Source organism: Muntiacus reevesi, chromosome 11 (assembly GCF_963930625.1).
Source record: "Muntiacus reevesi chromosome 11, mMunRee1.1, whole genome shotgun sequence".
Lineage (NCBI taxonomy): Eukaryota > Metazoa > Chordata > Mammalia > Artiodactyla > Cervidae > Muntiacus > Muntiacus reevesi.
Window position 1 is genome coordinate 67,503,817 of NC_089259.1, and position 25,329 is coordinate 67,529,145.

At 40.9% G+C, this 25,329-nt stretch overlaps 1 protein-coding gene across 1 annotated transcript in view; it reads left to right on the forward strand.

Annotated features, from left to right (window-relative positions):
* LOC136144480 (ATP-binding cassette sub-family C member 4-like) overlaps nucleotides 1–25,329 on the forward strand; it is a 108,021-nt gene that overhangs the window by 82,258 nt on the left and 434 nt on the right. The window contains exons 21-24 of the mRNA XM_065902382.1: nucleotides 9,330–9,480; nucleotides 14,274–14,393; nucleotides 15,542–15,652; nucleotides 21,490–21,587. Of these exons, the coding sequence (XP_065758454.1) occupies nucleotides 9,330–9,480; nucleotides 14,274–14,393; nucleotides 15,542–15,652; nucleotides 21,490–21,587 (480 nt within the window). The remainder of the gene's footprint in view (nucleotides 1–9,329; nucleotides 9,481–14,273; nucleotides 14,394–15,541; nucleotides 15,653–21,489; nucleotides 21,588–25,329) is intronic.

Genomic DNA, 25,329 nt, shown 5'->3' on the forward strand with positions numbered 1-25,329 from the left:
TGAATTATGGTGATTGGTATTTGAAAGATAAACTTAACATTCCTGGAAAAGACTTTACTTGAAAGAGGAGAGTGAAAAAGTTGGCTTAAAGCTCAACATTCAGAAAACTAAGATCATGGCATCTGGTCCCATCACTTCATGGCAAATAGATGGGGAAACAGTGGAAACCGTGGTTGACTTTATTTTTGGGGGCTCTAAAAACACGGCAGATGGTGAGTGCAGCCATGAAATTAAAAAACACTTACTCCTTGTTAGGAAAGTTATGACCAACCTAGATAGCATATTAAAAAGCAGAGACATTATTTTGACAACAAAAGTCCATCTAGTCATGACTATGGTTTTTTTTAGTAGTTATGTATGGATGTAGGAGTTGGACTCTAAAGAAAGCTGAGCACAGAAGAATTGATGATTTTGAACTGTGACGTTGGAGAAGACAGTTGAGAATCCCTTGGACTGCAAGGAGATCCAACCAGTCCATCCTAAAGGAAATCAGTCCTGGATGTTCATTGGAAGGACTGATGTTGAAGCTGAAACTCCAATACTTCGGCCACCTGGTGCAAAGAGCTGATTCATTTGAAAAGACCCTGATGCAGGGAAAGATTGAATGCAGGAGGAGAAGGGGACAACAGAAGATGAGATGGTTAGATGGCATCACCAACTCAGTGGACATTGGTTTTGGTGGACTGCAGGAGTTGGTGATGGACAGGAAGGCCTGGCGTGCTGTGGTTCACGGGGTCACAAAGAGTCGGACACGACTGAGTAACTGAACTAAAATGAATGTAGCATCTTTTTATTTATTGCTGTTTGTGGTTTGTCAATAATTTCTGTACCTGTTTTTCATGAAGGATATTGGTCTATAATTTGCTTTCCTTAAAATATTTTGTCAGCTTTTGTTACCAGAAGTATATCAGTTAGATCAGTTGTTCAGTCATGTCTGACTCTTCAACTCCATGAACCACAGCACGCCAGACCTCCCTGTCCATTAGCAACTCCTGGAGCTTACTCAAAACTCATGTCCATCGAGTCGGTGATGCCATCGAACGATCTCATCCTCTATCATCCCCTTCTCCTGTTGCCTTCAATCTTCCCCAGAATCAGGGTCTTTTCCAGTGAGTCAGTTCTTCATATCAGGTGGCCAAAGTATTGGAGTTTCAGTTTCAGCATCAGTCTTTCCAATGAATATTCAGGACTGATTTCCTTTAGGATGGACTGGTTGGATTTCCTTGTAGTCCAAGGGACTCTCAAGAGTCTTCTCCAATACCACAGTTCAAAAGCATCAGTTCTTATGTATCCTCATGATAATACATGGGAAATATTTCCATTTTTAATGGTCAGTTTAGTGTCAGCTTGACCAGACTACATTCCTCAGTTTTTCAGTCAAAAGTTGATTTGTGTGTTGCTGTGTAGGTTTTTTTTTTTTTTTTTTTGCTCTGTAGGTATTTTTGTAGATGTGATTGAAGTCCATAATCAGTTGATTTTAGTAGGGACAAAGCCTCCCTGAAGTAAAAAGAAATCCTGCATGTGGTGAACAGCATCAGCTCCTGCCCAAGTGTTCTATCCTGTCCTTTGTAATAGGCGACCCTGAGGATTATGGACTTGCCCAGTCAAGTTAGATTGTGGACTATTATCTTTTTTATATTGCTATATTCAGTTCATTGGTATGTTGTTTAATATTCTAAGACAGTTTGGTTCGCAATTTTTCTTTCTTTTAAAGTCTTCATCAGGTTTTTGTATCATGGTAATGCTGGACGCTGGGAAAGTATGCTGGAAAAGTTTGGTAACACTTTTCTGCACAATGTTTTTGTGAAGCCCTCTGGACTTACAGTCTTTTCTTTGAGAAATTTAAAAATTATGTATTCAGGAAATTCATTGGTGGTCTAGTGGTCACAACTTGGTGCTTTCACTGCTGTGGGCCTGGGTTTGATTGCTGGTAGGAAAACTAAGATCTCACAAACTGTACAGTATGGCCAAAAACATAAAATTTTAAAAAGGATTCAAATTCTTAAATCAATATGCAGTTACTCAGGTTTTCTATGTCATTATGCTAGTTTTGTATGTAACTTTTAAAGATATTTGTCCTTTACATTAAAATTTAAAAATTTATCTGCACAATGTTTATTATATTCTCTTCGTAATGCTTATGGTATCTTATGTATTAAAATGAAAGCTAAAGTGTTAGTTCCTCAGTCATGTCTGACTCTTTATAACCCCATGGACTGTAACCTGTCAGACTCCTCTGTCCATGGGATTCTCCAGGTGAGAATACTGGTATAACTAACAATGAGAAAACAGAAAGAGAAATTAAGGAAACAATACCATTCACCATTGCAACAAAAAGAATAAAATACTTAGGAGTATATCTACCTAAAGAAATGAAAGACCTATATATAGAAAACTATAAAACACTGGTGAAAGAAATCAAAGAGGACACAAATAGATGGAGAAATATACTATGTTCATGGATTGGAAGAAAAAATATTGTGAAAATGAGTATACTACCTAAAGCAATCTATAGATTCAATGCAATCCCTATCAAGCTACTGACGGTACTTTTCAGAGAAGTAGAACAAATAATTTCATAATTTGTATGGAAATATAAAAAACCTTGAATAGCCAAAGCAATCTTGAGAAAGAAGAATGGAACTGGTGGAATCAATCTGCCTGACTTCAGGCTCTACTACAAAGCCACAGTCATCAAGACAGTATGGTACTGGCACAAAGACAGAAATATAGATCAATGGAACAAAATAGAGCCCAGAGATAAATCCACATACCTATGGACACCTTATCTTCAACAAAAGGGGCAAGGATATACAATGGAAACAAGACAAACTCTTTAACAAGTGGTGCTGGGAAAACTGGTCAACCACTTGTAAAAGAATGAAACTAGAACACTTTCTAACACCATACACAAAAATAAACTCAAAATGGATTAAAGATCTAAATGTGAGACCAGAAACTACAAAACTCCTAGAGGAGAACATAGGCAAAACACTCTCCGACATAAATCACAGCAGGATCCTCTATGACCCACCTCCCAGAGTATTGGAAATAAAAGCAAAAATAAACAAATGGGACCTAATTAAACTTAAAAGCTTTTGCACAACAAAGGAAACTATAAGCAAGGTGAAAAGACAGCCTTCAGAATGGAAGAAAATAATAGCAAATGAAGTAACAGACAAAAGATTAATCTCAGAAATATACAAGCAACTCCTGCAGCTCAATTCCAGAAAAATAAATAACCCAATCAAAGAACTAAACAGACATTTCTCCAAAGAAGACATACAGATGATTAACAAACACATGAAAAGATGCTCAGCATCACTCATTATCAGAGAAATGCAAATCAAAACCACAATGAGGTACCATTACACGCCAGTCAGAATGGCTGCTATCCAAAAGTCTACAAGCAATAAATGCTGGAGAGGGTGTGGAGAAAAGGGAACCCTCTTACACTGTTGGTGGGAATGCAAACTAGTATAGCCGCTATGGAGAACAGTGTGGAGATTCCTTAAAAACTGAAAAGAGAACTGCCATATGACCCAGCAATCCCACTCCTGGGCATGCACACTGAGGAAACCAGATCTGAAAGAGACACATGCACCCCAGTGTTCATCACAGCACTGTTTACAACTGCCAGGACATGGAAGCAACCTAAATGCCCATCAGCAGACGAATGGATAAGGAATCTGTGGTACATATACACCATGGAATATTACTCAGCCATTAAAAAGAATTCATTTGAATCAGTTCTAATGAGATGGATGAAACTGGAGCCCATTATACAAAGTGAATTAAGCCAGAAAGATAAACACCAGTACAGTATACTAACACATATATATTGAATTTAAAAAGATGGTAATGATAACCCTATATGCAAAACAGAAAAAGAGACACAGATGTGCAGAACAGACTTTTGGACTCTATGGGAGAAGGTGAGGGTGGGACGTTCTGAGAGAATAGCATTGAAACAAGTATACTATCAAGGGTGAAACAGATCACCCGTCCAGGTTGGATGCATGAGACAAGTGCTCAGGGCTGGTGCACTGGGAAAACCCAGAGGGATGTGGTGGGGAGGGAGGCAGGAGGGGGGATCGGGATGAGGAACACATGTAAATCCATGGCTGATTCATGTCAATGTATGGAAAAACCACTACAATATTGTTAAGTAATTAGCATCTAACTGATACAAATAAATGAAAAAAAAAAAAATACTGGTATAGGTGGCCATTTCCTTTTCCGGGGCGACTTCCCAACCTAGGGCTCAAACCTGGATCTCCCCTATTGCAAGCAGATTCTTTACCATCTGAGCCACCAGGGAAGCCTAATCTTTTGTGTTATCCTCCTTTAATTCATGTAAATTATAAATTCTCTCTTTCTCTCTTTTTATTTTTCCTTTTGTATTTTTGTGGTGATTTCAAAGAACCATGATTTGTGGTTGTTGATTTTTTTGCTTAGAAGTTAGCTTTCTTTTTCATTCAAGTCTTTTGTCATTTAGTTGCTTAGTTGTATCTGATTGTTTGTGGTCTCGTGGACTGCAGCACGCCAGGTGTGCCTGTCCTTCACTATCTCCCAGAGTTCGTTCAAACTCATGTCCATTGAGTGGATGATGCCATCCAACCATCTCTTCCTCAGCCGCTCCTTTCTCCTCCTGTCCTCAATCTTTCCTAGCATCAGGGTCTTTTCCAGTGAGTCAGCGCTTCACATCAGTGGCCAGAGTATTGGAGCTTCAGCATCCAGTCTTTCCAGTGAATAATAAGCGTTGATTTCCTTTGGGATTGACTGATCTCCTTGCTGTCCCAGGGACTTTCAAGAGTCTATTTTTTTTTTTTTTTCATTCTTCTACATATTTTAATATGCTGTTTTTTCTTTTATTTATAAGATGGATTTCAAAACCCTTGACTTTTAGTTTTTTAAAGACTTTTTTCTTTTTTAAAAATTATTTTAATTTTATTGGAATATGGTTGATTTACAATGTTGTGTTTGTTTCATATGTACAGCAAAGTGATTTAGTTATACATGTACATATATTCACTCTTTTTCAGATTCTTTTCTCATATAGATTATCACAGAATGTTAAGTAGATTTCCCTGTAATGGTGCTTTTTAAAGTGTACCTTGTTAAATTATCAAATAAGAGGACTCCAGACTTAAATTTGGCAATAAGGTTGAACCCTGACAGAAGCGGAAAGGAAGCTATTTATTGAGATACACTAAACACGAAGGAAGAAATACACCATGTTTCCCTAAAGCTTCCTGTTGTGCTGGTTAACAAAGTGTGACCCAAACCCCACCATTCACTGTTCAGTGGAGTTAGCTGTGACTCTCAGTTGAGAGTGAATTGAAGGATACCCAGGTCCCAGAGCTGACGTGGTTGTGAAAAGATCCAAGGCAACCAAACAAGGGATGAAGAATGTGATTAATGTATCACAAGCAAAGGGAAGGTATAGAAAAGGTTAGTCTTAGGGTTTGTACTTGTGTATGTATGCACATTAGTGACTCAGTTGTGTCCAATTCTTTGCAATCTCATGGACTGCAGACTGTCAGCCTCCTCTGTCCATGGAATTCTCCAGGCAAGAATAATGGAGTGGGGTGCCATTCTCCTTTTCAGGGAATCTTCCCGACCCAGGGATCAAACCCGGGTCTTCCTGCAATGCAGGCAGGTTCTTTACCATCTGAGTCACCAGGGAAGTCCAGGGTTTGTATAGCTCAGACTCATCATATAGCTAAAACTCACCAACATTTTATAATGTCCTAATTTAACAGAGTTAAATGAGTTGAATGATATCAAAGGAAACAGTGGTGACGAAGGAGGGATCTGCGAACCAGAGCTGATCTCTAAACTTCTTGAGACGTACAAGCTACTGTATCTGCTTACATGAAGACTCAGCACTGACCCTTGGTTAGTGTTAAGCTTGTGTGCTTAGTCACTCAGTCATGTCCAACTCTTTACAACCTCATGGACTATAGCCTGCCAGGTTCCTCTGTCCCTGGGGATTCTGCAGGCAAGAATACTGGAGAGGGTTGCCATGTCCTCCTCCAGGGGATCTTCTCAACACAGGGATCAAAGGCAGGTTTCCCACATTGCAGGCAGATTCTTTACCATTTGAGCCACCAGGGAAGCCCTATCTCAGCACAATATTGGGCTAATGGAGTTTCTCCTCCAAGTATAGATTGTCATCCTCTGCCAACTGAAGAATTTTTCTGAATTGTGAAAAATCACAATTTTCTCTCAAGTGAAAGAGTTCATATAAGAGTTTTTTTATTTGTGCATGTGGATTCATAGACTTTGGATAGAATTTCCCAAATGGTGTGGTCCAAATGGGAAATATATAAAAATAATGATTCTCCTTATTTGGGGGACATCAGGACTTGGGTCACTTGCTTCTGGGTCAGTATGCTTCTTTCTATATACTCATCACTGTCTCTGTTCCATAGTGTGACAGAGGTGCAGAAGCACTGGCTGTGGTGCTGTGGTCCATCAGATGGGCCTGGAATCCAACCAGGTGGGGGGAAATGTGTATGTAGCTTGAATTGGGCTTTTTGGAATTCCTGGAAATGTAGGAGAAAGAAATGAAGTTGGCTTCAAGGAAAGGATTTATTATGTGTTTATTGTACACTAGGATCTTTTGTTTCCTTCTTCAGATGTTAACTTTTTGCTTAGATACTATTTTCATCTTCTACAAACTTCTGTAAGGGGTTTGAGATGGCTGGTAATAAAAGATTCACAAATGTATATACATATAAAAGTAAAAGTGCTCAGTCATGTCCAACTCTTTGGGACCCCACGGACTGTAGCCTGCCAGGTTCCTCTGTCCATGGACTTTTCCAGGCAGGGATACTGGAGTTGGTTGCCAGTCCCTTCTCCAGGAGATCTTCCAAACCCAGGAATCAAACCTGGGTCTCCTGCATTACAGGCAGATTCTTAACCATCTGAGCCACTTGGAAAAACAATATGGTGTGTGTGTGTGTGTGTGTGTGTGTGTGTGTGTGTGTGTGTGTGTGTGTGTGTGTGTGTGTGTGTGTGTGTGTGTGTGTGTGTGTGTGTGTGTGTGTGTGTGTGTGTGTGTGTGTAATAAAGCTGTTAGAGACATCCTCTTTGAATTGCTTTAGAATTTAGGGCCATGAAATCTGAACCTAACTCCAGAGCTTCTGGGAGCATTAGTAATGTATCTTCAGTGGGTACCTAAGGAAAAAGCATTGACCCAGCTTCCATGGAGTCCTTCATTTTGATCTTACCTCTGCTTCCCAGGTTATCTGTCAGGCTAGGTTAGTCATAAAAGACCCTCACCTGGAGTGGTTTTGTTGCTTAGTCTTATCTGACTCTTTTTGACCCCATGGACTCTAGCCTGCCAGTTTCCTCTGTCCATGTGATTTTCCAGGCAAGAATACTGGAGTGGGTTGCCATATCCTTCTCCAGGGGAACTCCCTGACCCAGGGATCAAACCTGGGTCTCATGCATAGCAGTCAGATTCTTTAATGACTGATTCACCAGGGAAGCCACCTGGGGAGAGCCAGATTATTGAAATGGATGAATGTTATCCATCAAATGATGCAGGTCTGCTAAAAACCAGTAATTTGCATTTTTTTATAATTGACATTTTAGTAGGTTTTATTTTTTGACAAAAATGGAAAGCCAAGTGGCCTAAAGGCTAGACATAGAAGGAGCTGGAAGGACCCCTCCCCATGAACATGAAGGTTGTAGCATAGTGGGATGCACAGTCAAACCAGTGGCTGTAGGAAATTGTTTTTTAATAGGTCTAATAGGAGGGAGGTCAGAAAGCCTTATTTTTCTCCACTTATGATTAGCATTTATTTCTTCAGAATTCCATCATCTTCACTCTGAGTTTTCTTTTGATACCACAGCAGAGGCGGAGAGAGACAGGATAAGCACATGGGTCTCCATCTAGATCATGCAGTTTGGTTCTCAAGGGCTCCTGGCCACAGAGTCACAGTTCTGATTGTTTGTTCCTCCTGTCTGAAGCTGGGGCTCTGGGATTCCCTGAGCATAAACTGCTCCTCTGTTTCTTTAGGATAAGCAATACCTTCCTGGGAAACTTTAGGACAACCACTTACCCTGCCAACCTCATATTTATTATCTTAAAGAACGGCCAGTGTTAACTCAGACAAGCATCTCAACCTTCTCATCCTGGTTCCTTTTTGGTCAAAATTTCCATCAACTGTTATTACTGCCTGCAAGTCATTCATGCCATTCTTTCTATTTGTTAAACAAGCCTATAAAATCAGTCATAAGTCTTAGAACTGTCCAAAAATATTCAGATATTCTTCCCTGTGTTTCCCCAGCACCCTGTTTAGATCACCATGGATTTGTATCCACCTGAGATCATAAACTTCAGAGACCTTGGCCCAGGCTGGGTGAATCTACAAGTCCCTACCACCTCACCCCACTTTCATAGCAGGCAGACACTAAATGTTGGTTGTATTCTTATTGCCTGATACTGTCCTCCAGGGTATCATGCTTTTCCTGATAAAATGGATGCTTAAATCAACGTCAACCAACGATATCATTTTCTGTTCTACCGACTGTCTTTTTTAGACCAAAATCATTTCCCAAGAGAATGCCATCTCAGGGTATAATATGATTAAGAGAATGTTCATGGAACTCAGGACAGAGCCTTACATACAGTATGTACATTGTAAATGGAATCTGGTGTTGTTATAATAGCTAACCTTTGGAATGGACATTTTAAATACTTAGTATAATGATAGAAAGATGGCTGTATATTGGGGGCAAGCTTAAATATGTCATAAAAGCTCATGACATGGGCTTCCCAGCTCCGTGACTCAGGCTTTGCAATGTCCTTTGCAAGTTGCTTTTCCTCTCCCTGTGCCTCACTGTCTCCATTTGTAAAATTAGATAATACTGTTATTAGATATGTTACTCTGAATTTGTAATTAACCACTTCTTTATCCCTACATGGATAGCTGAGGCATCTGGATTCCTCATCTGTGATACGTGCTCACTCATCTCTCTAGTAGATGAATCAACACCTGCTGACCCCTGATAGTTTGAGATGCAGCTCCTACTCTCTGAACCTCAAATATTCTCATCTGTTAAAAATAGTAATGCCTGCCTCAAAGGGCTACTGAGTGTGTCACAAGAGCTGATACCTAGAAAGTTCTTATCAGAGTGTTTGATTCATGCAATAAACATCATGAGGACCACATTTAGTTTTATTTCTTTGGAAGAGAAACCATTCCCTACAGTTTCAACAAATTTCAAGGAAAGCAGTTTAATCCTAACAAATCAACAAAGTTTATCTTTGAAAAGTATCCTTGACACGAATGCCTCTATTTTCGCTATTTCAGATATTTCTACTTGTGATTGGTGTCGTGGGCGTGATGGTGGCTGCAATTCCTTGGACTGCTATACCTGTGATTCCCCTTGGCATCATTTTCTTTGTTCTTCGGCGGTATTTCTTAGAGACATCACGAGATGTGAAACGCCTGGAATGTACAAGTGAGTACAGGGTGCTCAGGTTGGGAGGGCAGTGCAGGCTGTCTTCCATTCATACTGCAGTTAACCAGACCCCTGAAATTCTGCAGACTGTTCTGTGGAATTTCTCACTGTTAACATTAGGTGATTGAAAATTATGGCCCCTGAGAGTAGGTTTGGCCCGTAAGGCAAATGGAGCTGGCAGTGGGTCAGCTGCACTTTGCATTTTAGCCCAAGGAGGACGGATGTGAGCACCATGAGGACAGGGACCATTTCTGTCTTGTTCATGACATACTTCCTAACATAGAGTATCTACTGTATTAATACTATCCTTAAAAGTATCTCATCATGTTGAAACTAATGTGGAAGGAAAATAGAGAATAGCATTGAAAAATGTATATTATCATATGTGAAATAGATTGCCAGTCCAGGTTTGATGCATGAGACAGGATGCTTTAGGACTGGTGAACTGGGATTCCCCAGAGAGGTGGGATAGGGAGGGGGTTGAGAGGGGAGCTCAGGATGGGGGACACGTGTACACCCATGGCTGATTCATGTCTATGTGTGGCAAAACCAGTACAATATTGTAAAGTAATTAGCCTCCAATTAAAATAAATAAATTTTTTAAAAAAGAAAAAGAAAGCTGAGCTCTGAAGAATTGATGCTTTTGAACTGTGGTGTTGGAGAAGACACTTGGCAGTCCCTTGGACTACAAAGAAAGCCAACCAGTTCATCCTAAAGGAGATCAGTCCTGGGTGTTCATTGGAAGGACTGATGTTAAAGGTGAAACTCCAATACTTTGGCCACCTGATGCAGAGAGCTGATTCATTTGAAAAGACCCTAATGCTGGGAAAGATTGAGGGTAAGAGGAGAAGGGGATGACAGAAGATGAGATGGTTGGATGGCATCACCGACTCATTGGAAATGAGTTTGGCTACACTCTGGGAGTTGGTGATGGACAGGAAGGCCTGTCGTGCTGCAGTACATGGTGTTGCAAAGAGTTGGACATGACTGAGTGACTGAACTGAACTGAACTGAAAGTTACAGAAATGACAAGCAAAGGAAAAGATTAGGAAAAGGAAAGGAGACCTCAGGAAATGTATATCAGAAGTGATATATTTGAAAATATACATTCTTTCACATGTTCTAGTAAGCTGCAGTTGTTAAAAGTATTGAAAATATGTGTGTTAGTTGCTTAATCATGTCCAACTCTTTACGACCACAAGGACTGTAGCCCACCAGGCTCTTCTGTCCATGGAATTCCCCAGGCAAGAATACTGGAGTGGGTAAAAGTTCCCTTCTCCAGAGGATCTTCCTGACCCAGGGATTGAACCCAGGTCTCCTGCATCACTGGTGGATTCTTTAATGTCTAAGTCACCAAGGAAGCCCTGTTGAAAAGATAAGCCCTGTTATTTTCAGGTTTCCTCTTTGTCATTGTCAGTATTTGGGGTGACACCACACTGTTTATGTACCCCTTTCTCAGAGCTATTCATATAAATGATGCCGAAAGTAATCCCCTAGGAGAACCCAGGAGGGGAATCTGTCCAGTATGCATTTAGTTGATTACTCCATTCACCTTCCTAGTTTTAGAATAATGGGAAACAGAGGTGTCCCTGGTGGTCCTGTGGGTAAGATTCTGTGCTTCCACTGCAGGGGCCACCACTTCAGTCCCTGGTTAGGAAACCAGATCCTGCAAGGTGCAGCAGAAAAACAATAATGGTGAACACATTTTATGATTAATTAGTCTATTTTACAGGTAATCACAGATGATGAAATAATCAAATTTCTCTTATTAATGCACACATTTCATCAATATTAAAAATAAGGAAAATAGATTGTTATATATTTTTAAAATTTTATAAACACACTAGCCAAAAATTAAGGAGATAATATGTTTGTATCAGAGACCTCAACCATGAATAAGTATTGAAAATTAATACCAACTTAACCTTCTAGAAACCAAGCCAAGAACAGACACATATTGAGTCTAATGCTTCTCTGTATCTACTAAGTGGACAAAAATCTCAGTTCATCCAGTCAGAGGAGTTGTTTTTTTATTGTGGCATTTGTATGTTTTATTTTTAATAATAAACACTTGAGGTATTTATCTTTGTTTGCAAAAAGGATAGTGATCATCAGTTTCATAAAGTCTGTAGAAGACATTTTCACTCATCAAGAGAAGCAGCTAACCTCCTGTGAGGTTGAGTTTGTCGAGGTGTTTGGATGGATGGGGAACAGTAGAGTCCAGGTGTGTGTGACATTCTACCTGTATGACTGAGTAGTATGGTAGAACCTGCAGAGGCAGAAGAGGAAGTGATGAGCCCCATCCAGTCTTCTGTGTAGACAGGGCTTCAGACCTTTTATGGTTTGAGGTGACTCATGAAATGAGTCATTCAACAGTGTTGTTGCAAAGCAGGTCTCTGGTACATTGAGAGAGGGATTGTTCCAGAAAGAATATTTGACAGACTTTTTGCCTGGGGCAAGGGCCATTTCCCATTCATATGGAAGTGGAAAGAAGGGCTTCTCCTGAGGCATTTGTCAAGAAGCCGTACAGGATTTTCTCAATATTTGATCTGGAGAGTCTGAGAACTTTGGCACTATCACTGTGGATTATTTGGATTTTTTGCACCCAGTAGGCTGAAACAAGTTAGACAATACATTTAATCCAGGTACCCCATCCTGCACACCTCAGATAACCACATGTGGTGGCCAGTTGACTAGAATGTTTGTGTTCTCTCTCTGGGTGGTGGTGATGGGGGTGTTCAGTCCCTCAGTCATGTCCAACTCTTTGACCCCATGGGCTGCATGCAGCACACCAGGCTTCCCGTTCCTAGTTATTCACCATCTCCCAGGGTTTGCTCAAACTCATGTCCATTGAGTTGGTGATGCCATCCAACCATCTCATCCTAGGGCTGAGTGGATGGTCACCTGGCTCCCTGCTCAGGCTGTCCTCCCCCAGCCCAGGGCTTCCCACCCTCTCTGAGCCCCAGTGTCTCACAAGGAGGAAGCCTGCTCCTTCCTTCCTTATAGAGCTGGGGACACTAAACACAAGAGGAGGTTCTGTATCTTCATCTGTTTGTACCTCAAGCCCTCCAAATGTGCAGTGCCCGGGTGCACGTGGGTACTGACTGAACTGTACCAGCCAGGCATTCAGATCCTGGACTAAGGAGTAAGGACCTGAGAATGGTGTGGAGTTTCCCCCTTGATCCTTTCCCCATCATTTTATAAAGTCTCTGTAGCCTTCTGTAAGATGCATTACTAACTTCCCGTAAACAACCTCGTTGTACTAACAGGTCTTCTCTAGGAGATGCACAGGTAACAAAGTGATGTCAGTATTTCTTGCTGATACAGCACAACTTATCACTCAGCCAGACTGAGGTCAGAGGCTCACCATGTGCCCTTGACAACAGCAAGTTACATCCTCATTCATGGTGGGGAATGAAAACCCCACCAGAAAGTGTCTTCCCTGCCCAGCAGCCTGCAGCCCATCTGTTCCCTGACAGGCAGGAGCCTGACCCTGGTGCTCGTGGTCAATGAGCTCTTAGAGAAGATGGTGGGAAATGAATGGTCAGTGATGTGACACCAGACCCCAAACCCACATGAAGTCACTCAAAAGAGACTGGGCACAGAGGCCAGTGTCAGATTCTACAAGATTGATGTGAGTGTCACATGCTGCAGTGACCTCAGAACAGTAGGACAGGTATCCAGTAGGCAGTTATAAAGACGTCAATTAGATTCCTGGAGCAGAAGTCAAGACTATGCAAAGATTCCTTATCTACCCGGTCCTGTAGGCAAAAGGGCGATGCAGTACCAGATGCACTGTGACCCGCACAGAGGCTCCTGGCACAGGTGCAGGGAGAGTCCCCGGATGGGGGAGACGGCAGACTGTCTGTTCTCTTACTCATCTCACCCTGTCCTGGATCTGGCTCTGGTCCAGGGTGGGGGATGTACTGACTCTATCCCAGCCCTTAGGTTACTCATCTAAGGAGGAGATGGCCCACAGGTAGCTTACCAAAATTCAGTGTGGTGAGGACTCTAATGAGGAATTAAATTTTAAAATGCTACTGATTCAAAAATTAGTGAACAGTAATTACTCACTCATGGAAAAGAATGAAATATTATCACTTGCAGCAACATTGATGGACTTAGGGATTATTATTATTAGTAAAGTAAGAGAAAGATAAATATGACATCACTTATATATGGAATCTAAAAATAATACAAATGAATCTGTACACAAAATAGAAATAGACACAGAGACATAGAAAACAAACTCACAGTAGCCAAAGGGGATTTGGAGAAAGGGAAGAACAAATTAGAAGTATGAGATTAATAGACACACTCCTAGATAACAATAAGTCATTACTATAAAGCACAGGGAATTTTATGCAGTATCTTACAATAATCTGTAATGGAATATAATCTAAAAAACTAACTGAATGACTGTACTATATCTCTGAAACTAACACATTATTGTAAATCAACTATACTTCAATATATATTTTTTTAAATGTGAACAATTCCCACCTGGTGAGATGCCAGAAAAATTTAGAGGGAGGCATGTTTGAGAGGATCCTGATGAAAGAACAAGAATTTCTTTATCTAAATCTAGCTGTGATTTGAATTTGGTCAAAGATAGCTTCAAAGAGAATCTTTCATTCCCAGGTCATTAAAGTGAAGCTTTGTGTGAGCAGGAGTTCAGGGTCACATGGAGGATTCCCTTTGGCGGGACGTATGATCACAGGGTCCAGGAGGCAGTTGTTTCCTCACGTCCAGTCTCCCTGACTTTCTCTGTGTGTCTGTCTCTGCTTCCCCAGCACGGAGCGTGGTGTTTTCCCACTTAGCATCTTCTCTCCGGGGACTCTGGACCATCCAGGCGTACAAAGCTGAACACAAGTTTCAGAAAGTGTTCGATGCACACCAGGATTTGCATTCAGGTCTGTAAGTTTCTGGAGATAATTTCTAAGGATGAGATCTGCTACTTTCTGAGGCTGACTCCCTCTCGGGTGGCCTGACTGGACAGCATCTCTCTCTGTGCCTCCCCTGATCCCCCTCTGCACACCCGCCTCCCCCACCCCTTCCTCTCAGCACCCGCTCTATGCTCCCCCTCCCCACCTCACAGCCCTGCTTTTCTCCCTTGACTGGCTTGCATTGCCCTTGTATCACTGTGCCCTGTGGACTTCTGTCTGTTTAAACCAAGAGACAGCAAACTTTTCTTTTTTGCAAAGATCCAGATAGAAAATATTGTAGGCTTTGTGTGCTATACTGTGTCTGTTGCAACTACTCACCTTTGCTGTTGTGGCACAAAGACAGGCAAAGATAATACATCAGAAAATGGCAGTACCTGTGTTCCAATAAAACTTTTTTACAGAACCAGGTGGTGGCTGTTCTCACCCTCCAGGCTGTGGTTTGCTGACTCATTTCAGAGTATGGAGGGTGACAGATGTGATTGAGGAAAATAATTTCCTGATTTGCCACCCACTTGATTATGTTTTTATCAGTGAAGATTTTTTCCCTAGGTAGAAAATTCAGGATTTTCTCTAAGTATATAAAATTCAAGCCAATATTTCCAATCATTATTGTATTTTGAAGATAAAATTGCATTTTGAAAGTCACGTGCAGATCCTGTTAGCTGATGGTCACATAGACACTGGCTTCTAAGAGTAAACACCACAGGGCCCTGTAGTGAGGGCAGAAGGTGCTGGAAACAGTGTGAGCTGTGCTCTCTACTGTGTGAGAGCTGGGAGCAGTCGGCCCTGTGAGAGGATGATCGTCACACTGAGGCCCATCACTGCAGGAAATGACGATTTTCCATCTTCTTTCTTGTGATCATATTTCTGTTGATAACCTGTGGGTTGACGTTTTCAGTGCATGCTTCCTGGACTGATTCCTGTGTGTCCCATATGTTGTCTTGTGTTAAAACCTAGTTTTCTGGAATCTTCACGTTTCTTGGGTGTGTAACTTTGCTGTCCTGCCTTATGTAAAGTCTTCTGTAGCTCAACTGAGAAAATGCTCTCACTTGTGAGAAGCAGCTAACATGGTTTTTCTGCTTATGCATTATACGTATCACGGTTCACAAATCCAGAGGCTTGGTTCCTGCTTTTGATGACGTCCCGATGGCTCGCTGTGTATCTAGATGTCATCTGTGCCATCTTTGTCACTGTTGTTGCCTTTGGGGCCCTGATTCTGGTAGAATGTAAGTACAGATGTGAATATTTGTGGTACATTTACAGTTTATATTTTTGTTTGTAGTTATTAAACTCTTGTCATCTTGTCTAATATATACTCTTTGGTTCTAATGAATTGTATTAGTGTCTGCAGTATGTGACTCCACATTGTGGTCCATGTGAAGTCATTTGTGTCTTGGTGAGAAGTTTTATCTTTTTTTCCATTTACTTACTTATTTACAGTAGGTCCTTGTTGAGACCATTTAAAAAAAAATTTTTTTTTGGTGTGTGGTTGATTTATAGTGTGTTAGCTTCAGGTGTACAGCCATGTGAATCTGTTATACATATATCCACTTTTTTAAAGATTCTTTTTCCATACCCCCATAAACATTGGGGTGTATGTATATTTTTAGTACTTTGCATTTTGATTAATACTTCAAATGAATTGTCATTTAGAAAAGAATTTCTGTTTTTGACTTTAGGAATCTTCAGGAACAAAGATCAGGTATGAACATGCCTGCTCCAGCAGACCTGTGGTGCCATGGGCCCCTGCTTTGGCTCACTCAGGCCATTCTTTCATTTTTGTATTAAATTTTATTGGGGTTTAGTTTGTTTACCCTGTTATCTTAGTTTCCGATATATAGCAAAGTATATATATATATATATCTCCACTATTTTTTAGATTATTTTCCCATATAGGTCATTACAGAGTTCTCTGTACTTTATAGTAGTTTCTTATTAGCTATCTATTTTAATATTCTATATATAGTAGTGTGAATGTGTCAATCCCAGCCTTCCAATGTATTCCTCCCCTCCCTTATCCCCTGGTGAAAAGTTGCTGCTGAATAATAAGACGCTGGGATTCTTGGCCTCCGGAGGAGATGAATTCAATCCAGGGCCAGAGACAAGGCTGGATCGCTCAGAGCTTTTGTGTAATCAAGTTTTATTAAAGTATAAAGGAGATAGAGAAAGCTTCTGACATAGGCATCAGAAGGTGGCAGAAAGAGTACCCCCCTGCTAGTCTTCAGGTGGATGTTACATAGTCACTATCAATCTGTTAATGAAAAGAAAGGAATGTCTTAAAATTCAGAATGGCACCAGATAATTCATCCCAGGCCATAAAATAGTTGACTTGAATCTTGTAGAAGGGCAGATTACCATTCAAATAGTTTCATTTACATAGATTAGGGGAATAATATCTGAGTATAACATCCTGGTTTGTGAAGTAGGTTGAGCCATTTGGCAGAACCAACTTGAAGACAGAGTTTGGGGTACATTAACATAGCTTAAGACAAATATTTCCATAAGAAAAAAAAGTATTGGTTACCTCAAGGTTTGAGAATAGTTAGCCTCAGGTGTAACCAGGTGTCAGGGCAACACAGCATTTTAAGAGAAACCTCTTTTTAAATTTGTATAGAGAAGGAAAAAAAAATATTGCTAGTTTGTTTCCTGCTGCCACTTAAGAGAGATAAAAATGTCTGGCACTTGCAGCCTATTTCCTCCATTTGGAGACCCTTGGCCTTCCTGCCTGTTACCCTCACTGGTAACCATGAATTTGTTTTTTATATCTGTTACTCCTGTTTTATAGATAAGTTCATTTGTAGCCTTTTGATAGATTCCATGTATAAGAAATATCATATTCTATTTTTCTCTGTCTGACTTACTTCACTCAGTTTGAAAATCTCTAGGTCCAGCCATGTTGCTGCAATTGCCATTATTTTGCCTATTGTTATCCCTGGGTAATATTCCATTGTATGCATGGCACATCTTCCTAATCCATTGCTCTTTTGGTGGACATTTAGGTTGCTTCCATGTCCTGGCATTGTAAATAGTGCTGCAGTGAACATAAGGGTGTATGTATATTTTGGAATTTTGGTTTTCTCTGGATAAATGCCCAGGAGTGGGATTGGTGGATGATATGGTAGCTCTATTTTTAGTTTTTAAAGAAACCTCTAAATTGTTCTCCTTAGTGGCTGTACCGGTTTACATTCCCACCAACAGTGTAGGAGAGTTCTTTTTCTCCACGTCCTCTTCAGTATTTACTGTTTGTAGACTTTTTGATGATGGTCATTCTGACTGATGTGAGGTGACACCTCACTGTAGTTTTTTGCTTTTATTTTTCATTTTTTTCACTGTAGTTTTGGTATGCATTTCTCTAATAATTAGAGATGTTGATCATCTTTTCATGTGCTTTTTGACTATCTGCATGTCTTCTTTGAAGAATGTCTTTTAATATTCTGCCCATTTTTTAAATTTTGTTGTTTATTTATTTATTTTTTGATATTGAACTGCAATGAACCATTTGTGTTTTTGGAGAGTAATCCCTTGTCAGTCACTTCATTTGCAAATATTTCCCCCCATTCTGCAGGTTGTCTTTTTTTTTTTTTTATGGTTTTCCTTGCTGTTCAAAAGCTTTTAAGCTTAATTGGGTTCCATTTGTTTAGGTTTTATTTTATTTTATTTTCATTAGGAGATGGGTTAAAAAAAAAAAAGCTTGCTGCAATTTATGTCAGAGAGAGTTCTCCCTGTTTTCATCTAAGTTTTGTAGTGTCTGGTCTTACATTTATATCTGTAATCCATTTTGAGTTTATTTTTGTGTATGATGTCAGGGAGTATTCTAATTTTATTCTTTTACATGTAGCTGTCCAGTTTTCCCGGCACCAATTATTTAAGAAACTGTCTTTTCTCCATTGTATATTCTTGCCTTCTTTACCATAGGTGACCACAGATGCATGGGTTTATCTCTGGACTTTTGTCCTGTTCCATTGATCTATATTTCTGTCCTTGGTGCCACTAGCATACTGTTTCAATTACTGTAGCTTTGTAGCATAGTCTGAAGACAGGGAGTATGAGTCCTCCTACCTTCATTTTTCTTCTTTGTTTTCATCAAGATTACATTGGCTATTCAGGGTATTTTGTGTTTCCATACAAAATGTAAATTTTGTTCTAATTCAGTGAAAAATGCCATTGGTAATTTGATAGGGATTGCATTGAATCTGTATACTGCTTTGAGTAGTTTGCTTGTTTGTTTGCAGTAGGTCTTCATTGAGATCTTTTATCTTTTTCTCTTTCTTTGAATGGGTTGAGGTCTACATAACTGTAGCAAGATTACCTTCTGAAGATTCTAGGTAGTGTCTTATAGTTGGATGGAGACAACCAGGTACAGCTTAGGTTTTAGCTTTGGGGCTACTTGGATCTCTTGGTTGTAGGGGTCTGGTGTACTGGGGTGAGAAAGATTCTCTGTGGCAAAAACAGTATCACCACTGCTATGTAGGTCTCAGGTGAGAAGTTGTTGGAATGTGTGGCATGAATTCATCATCCCTCACTATCCATAGCAGTAACCCTGAATCACAGTCTTTAATAATGGAAAAATGAAAGTAATATTTTAGATTTAAAAGCATTGGCTCTTAGAACCCACTGTCTTGTTTTTGTGATTTCAACTGTAGCTACATTGGACATAGAAAGTGAAATTACTTAATTATAATTGAAGCATAAGGACAAAAATCTGAACAATGACATCTTCACCTATATTATACTGCCAAGTGTATCTCAATCCAGGTGGGATTAATATGGATAAAGGACAAAAATGGTAAGGACCTAAGAAAAGCCGAAGAGATTAGGAAGAGATGGCAAGAATGTACAGAAGAACTGTACAAAATAGATCTTAATGACCTATATAACCACAATGGTGTGGTCACTCACCTAGAGCAAGACATCCTGGAGTGTGAAGTCAAGTGGGCCTTAACTTCAAAGCATTAATATTTAAAAAGTTAGTGAAGGTAATGGAATTCCAACTGAGCCATTTAAAGTCCTAAAAGATGATTCTGTTGAAATGCCACACTCAATATACCAGCAAATTTGGAAAACTCAGCAGTGGCTACAGGATTGGAAAAAGTCAATTTTCATTCCAATCCCAAAGAAAGGCAATGCCAAAGAATGTTCAAACTATCATGCAATTGTACTCATTCTGCATACTGGTAAGGATATACTCAAATTCCTTCAAACAAGACTTCAACAGTACATTCACCAGGAACTTCCAGCTATACAAGGTAGGTTTAGAAAAGGCAGAGGAACCAGAGATCAAATTGCCAACATTCACTGGATCATAGAGAAAGCAAGGGAATTCCAGAAAAACATCTGCTTCATTGACTATGTAAAAGGGTTTTACTGTGTAGATCACAACAAACTGTGGAAAATTCTGAAAGAGATAGGATTACCAGTCCACTGTACCTGTCTCCTGAGAAACCTGTATGCAGGTCAAGAAGAAACAGTTAGAACTGGATGTGGAACAATGGACTGGTTCAAAATTGGGAAAGGAGTATGACAAGGCTGTATATTGTCATTATGTTTATTTAACTTATATGCAGAATACATCATGCAAAATGCCAGGTTGGATGAAACACAAACTGGAGTCAAGATTGCTGGGAGAAATATTAATAACCCCAGATATGCAGATGATACAACTGTAATGGCAGAAAGTGAAAAGGAACTAAAGAGTCTCTTGATGAAAATGAGAGAGCAGAGTGGAAAAGGTGGCTTAAAATTCAACATTAGAAAAACGAATATCATGGCATCTGGTCCCATCTGGGGTAAAATTGAAAGTAGTGACAGATTTTATTTTCTTGGGCCCAAAAAATCACTGTGAAGTGTGACTGCAACCATGAATGAAAAGACGTTTGCTTCTTGGAAGGAAAACTATGACAAATCTTGACAGAATATTAAAAAGCAGAGACATCACTTTGCCAACAAAGGTCTGTATAAGTGAAAGCTATGTTTCTTCCAGTAGTTGTGTAAGAGTTGTCAACAGATTTATATGTTGGCCCCTTAAAAAGGCTGAGGGCTGAAGAATTTATGCTTTCATGCTGTGGTGTTGGAGAAGACACTTGAGAGTCCTTTGGACTGTTTGTAAGGAGATCAAACCAGTCAATCCTAAAAGAAATCAACCCTGAATATTCACTGGAAGGACTGATGCTGAAGCTGAAGCTCCAACACTTTGACCACCTGAAGCAAAGAGCTGACTCGTTAGAAAAGACCCTGATACTGGGAAAGATTGAAGGCAGGGGGTGGCAGAGGATGAGATGGTTAGATAGCATCACCAACTCAATGGACATGAATTCGAGCAAATTCCAGGAGATAATGAAGGACTGGGAAGCCTGGCGTGTGGCAGTCCATCACAACACAGAGTCAGACATAACTTAGTGACTGAACAACAACAATAACTTTGTTAGTTCTTCCTAAATTCAAAATATTTTTAAAAATTTACTTATTCATTTGGCTGTACTGGGTGATAGCTGTGGCACTTGGGATCTTCAGTCTTAGTTGTGACAGGCAGGACTTTAGTTCCAACAAGTGAACTCTTTGTTGTGGCATGTGGAGTCTAATTCCCTGCCCAGAGATCAGACCCGGGCCCTGTGCACTGGGATCTTGGAGTCCTAGCTATTGGACCACCAGGGAAGTCCCACATAGTGGGTTTTTAAAATTTTTTTAATGTATCATTGTCTTATACAACAGAAGTGATATTATGAGTAATGCTATCATTACATGCAACTGATTTAAATATTATAAAGGAGTCTTCTCACTACTATATATAAAATTGGTAACTAAAATGGACCTACTGTATAGCACAGGGAACTCTATTTAATACTCTGTAATGATGTATATGGGAAAATAATTTTAAAAGGGCAGATTATATATATGTCTGGCCAATTCACTTTACTGTATACCTGAAACTAACACAACTTTGTAAATAAACTATACTCCAATAAAAAATCATAAAAATAAAGGAGTCTTCTTTGTAAAATGACAGAAGGACCTGTGTGAGGGGTTGAGAAATAGACTGACCTTATTCCTCTTCTTCCTCATTTAGCCTTGGATCTCGGGCAGGTTGGCCTGGTCCTGTCTCTCACGCTCACACTCACGGGGATGAACATCACCACCAGGGGAGAGCTGAATCAATGTATCCAGGTAAGCAGCGTGGAAAGGCCATGGAATGAGCAGCCAGGAAGACCTCTCAGCGGGCAAGAGAGGCCCCCACCTCACCCAGCTCATCTACACCCTAGACACAGAAACACACACTCCTGCTCCTATAGAATCACCTGATTTGTTTACTCCGTTCCTGGTCCAGATGGAGTCCTTATAGCTTAAACATGGCAAAGTCCAGTGGATTGTAAAATCACCAGGGGACTCTGTAAACCCAGTGCTGAAGCCTCATCTCAGTTAAATCAAAATCTCGGGAGAGGGGATGCAGGAGTAAACGCTTTAAAAAGCCCCTCAGGTAATTCCACCCTGCAGCCAAGAGAGGACCTCTGTTGGAAGTAAAAGATCTCATTTCTTCCCAAATGGCAGCTGCTTTCATGCTAGAAAATGTTTGTCACTCAGTCTTGTCTGACTCTTTGCAACTCCATGACTCTCATGCGACTCCAGAATTCCATGGAATTCTCCATGCAAGAATACTGGAGTGGGTTGCCTATTTCTTTCTCTAAGGGATCTTCCCAACCCAGGGATCAAACCCGGGTCTCCTCCATTGCAGGCAGATTCTTTGCCATCTGAGCCACCAGAAAACCAAAGATGGTTTGATTTCTTCCTTTTTTGTTACTGACCCTCCCCAGTCAGACCCAAACCGGGGTTGGGGAGTCCTTTAACCAGATTTGTGTGTGTGCTTAGTCATTCAGTCATGTCTGACTCTTTGCAACGTCATGGACTACAGCCCTCCAGGCTCCTCTGCCAGTGGGATTTCCCAGGCAATAATACTGGAGTGGGTTGCCATTTTCAGCTCCAAGGGATCTTCCTGACCCAGGGGTCAATGCGAGTCTCCTGCACTGGCAGGAATGTTCTTTACTGCTGAGCCACCTGGGAAGCCCCTCTGCCAGGTGTGGCTTTTCCTAATATAATGTGCTCTAGAGGACACACTCGCTCCCAAAAGCACCCTTGGGACTGCTGCATGTGATTCCTGTCAGCTGGGGGATGGGTGGGTTCTCACAGGACAGGCTCAACTGTACTGCCTCTGGCTTCAGATCACAGTGCTGGGCTCAGCATCTCTACACACGGCCCTCTTGCCAGCATCTTGAATCACAGTGCCGGGCGCAGAGACTCTGCACACGGCCCTCAGAGCTGAAGTGTCAACACAGCCATTTCACACCAGGGAGTCTTGTCTGAAGGACCAGGTGCGAGGCTTCTGCATGTGGTACCCTGTGAGCAAGTGAAACAAGACTTAGCACAAAGGGAGAGAAACAAGGTAAGCTTCAATTCATTATCCATATTCTAATTTTACTCCCAGGGAATTGTTGATGGGCTTTGTCAGCCCAGCCTCCCTGAATATTAAGGGCCCTACCTTACCTTTAATGAATGTTTCCTTTGTTACCTGTGGAGATAATCTTGAAGAAGAGAAAGAGACCAATTTTTCCCTATGCCTGAAGGTCCAAAAGCAAAGGTATTGATATAATCAGTTTTGGTTTTTTACCCATAACGTAACTCCCTCTTGACTGGGGCTTGGTGTTGCTCCTGAAATAAGTGGGAGTCCGTGGTGCCCTTCATTTGAGGAAGACAACCTGGTATTGCTTAAATGGGCAAGGGAAAGACCAAGGCATCAGGTACCAGATCTGGACTCCAAGATGACACACTAAGATGGCCTGGTCACTATGGAAGTAGCGTGTCCATGCTTTTGAGACAGGAAGGAAGAGGGGCACAGATATTGAGAAACACAGGATTCCACAAAAACTTGCTTCAACCAGCTAAATCAGGATGGTGTTGAGCATGGTCTGACCTCTGATCTTGCATTATAACACTAAAAGTCACTCCCCTCTCACCATGACCAGTGCTGTGATAGTTCAAAGGCTGACCATAGAAGTCAAAAAAGTGATACCAAAGAGGGGGTCTGGCTGCTCGCTGCTCAAAAGCCAATAAAGAGGCCAGGTTGGTGGAAAAGAACTTTATTTTGGATGCCAGTATGTGTGTTTTGGGGCTGGAGGAAGGTGGGCACCTGTCCAAAGGCTGACTGTCACCACCAGTGACAATTAGTGGACAAGAGCTTTTATAGACAGAGGGAGAGGGCTGTGTGTATAAACAGCAGAGTCAGCACTGACAGTCATCTTGAAATTGGTCACTGGTGGTCTGACCAGTGTCAACTTGATTGTTTTAAGTACAGCTAATCTTCAGTTTTCTGTGATTGTGATTTTCAGTCTGTCAAGATTGCCTGGAGAAATATCAATAACCTCAGATATGCAGATGACACCACCTTTATGGCAGAAAGCAAAGAAGAACTAAAGGGCCTCCTGATGAAAGTGAAAGAGGAGAGTGAAAAAGTTGGCTTAAAGCTCAACATTCAGAAAACTAACATCATGGCATCTGATCCTATCACTTCATGCCAAATAAGATGGGTAAACAGTATAAACAGTGACAGACTTTATTTTTAAGGGCTCCAAAAACTGCAGATGGTGACTGCAGCCATTAAATTAAAAGACGCTTGCTCTTTGGAAGAAAAGTTATGACCAACCTAGACAGCTTATAAAAAAGGAGAGGCGTTAATTTGCCAACAAAGGTCCATCTAGTCAAAGCTATGGTTTTTCTAGTAGTTATATATAGATGTGAGAGTTGGATTATAAACAAAGCTGAGTGCTGAAGAATTGATGCTTTTGAACTGTGGTGTTGGGGAAGACTCCTGAGAATCCCTTGGATAGCAAGTAGATCCAACCAGTCCATCCTGAAGGAGATCAGTCCTGAATATTCATAGGAAGGACTGATGCTGAAGCTGAAACTCCAATTCTTTGGCCACCTGTTGCAGAGAACTGACTCATTTGAAAAGACCCTGATGCTGGGAAAGATTGAAGGCAGGAGGAGAAGGGGATGACAGAGGATGAGACAGTTGGATGGCATCACCAACTCAATGGACAAGAGTTTGAGTAAACTCTGGGAGTTGGTTATGGACAGGAAGGCCTGGCATGCTGCAGCCCATGGGGTTGCAGAGTTGGACACAACCGAGCAACTGAACTGAACTAGTTCTCTGACTATACAGACATAACTGTGTCCCACAATTTAAGTCAATTCTGACACTGTCTGCCTGGAATTTTTGTTAGACCATGTATAGGTCAAGGACCTAGTCCCACAATACTACCCCTTCTTCTCAACTTCAGAAGCCAGTGGTGAGTCTAGGTGGTTACCTGTTCTTCTTATGGACTGATCATAAATCAGGGTTCCCATAACCCCCTCGTTGGGTTTTGTAATTTTCTAGAGTGGCTTACAGCTCAGGAAAACAGTTTACCCAATAATAGTTTATTATAAAAGGATTCAACTCCAGAAATAGCCAGATGGAAGAGATGCAGAAAGCAAGGTAGGGGGAGGGGCAGGGGCTTCCAGGCCTCTCCAGGTGAGTCACCCTCCCAGCACAGGGTCACTAGCCGGGAAGCTCTGTGAACCCCATCTTATTGGTTTTTTATTGAGGTTTCATAGAAGCATACTTTAGGCAAGACTGGTTAAAGCATTGGCCATTGGAGGTTGAACTGTTTCCAGTCCTTCTTCTCCCTAAACATGGGACGGTGAGGCTGAAAATGCCAACCCTTTAATCAGGTGTTTGGTTTTTCTGACAACAGACGAATTCACTAAAACTCAGGTGTAGTTGAAAGGGACCTGTTATAATTATCAAAAAATACTTTTTCACTCTTACCTTACAGCACCTGAGGATTTTAGGAGTTTTGTACCAGCAACATCATGA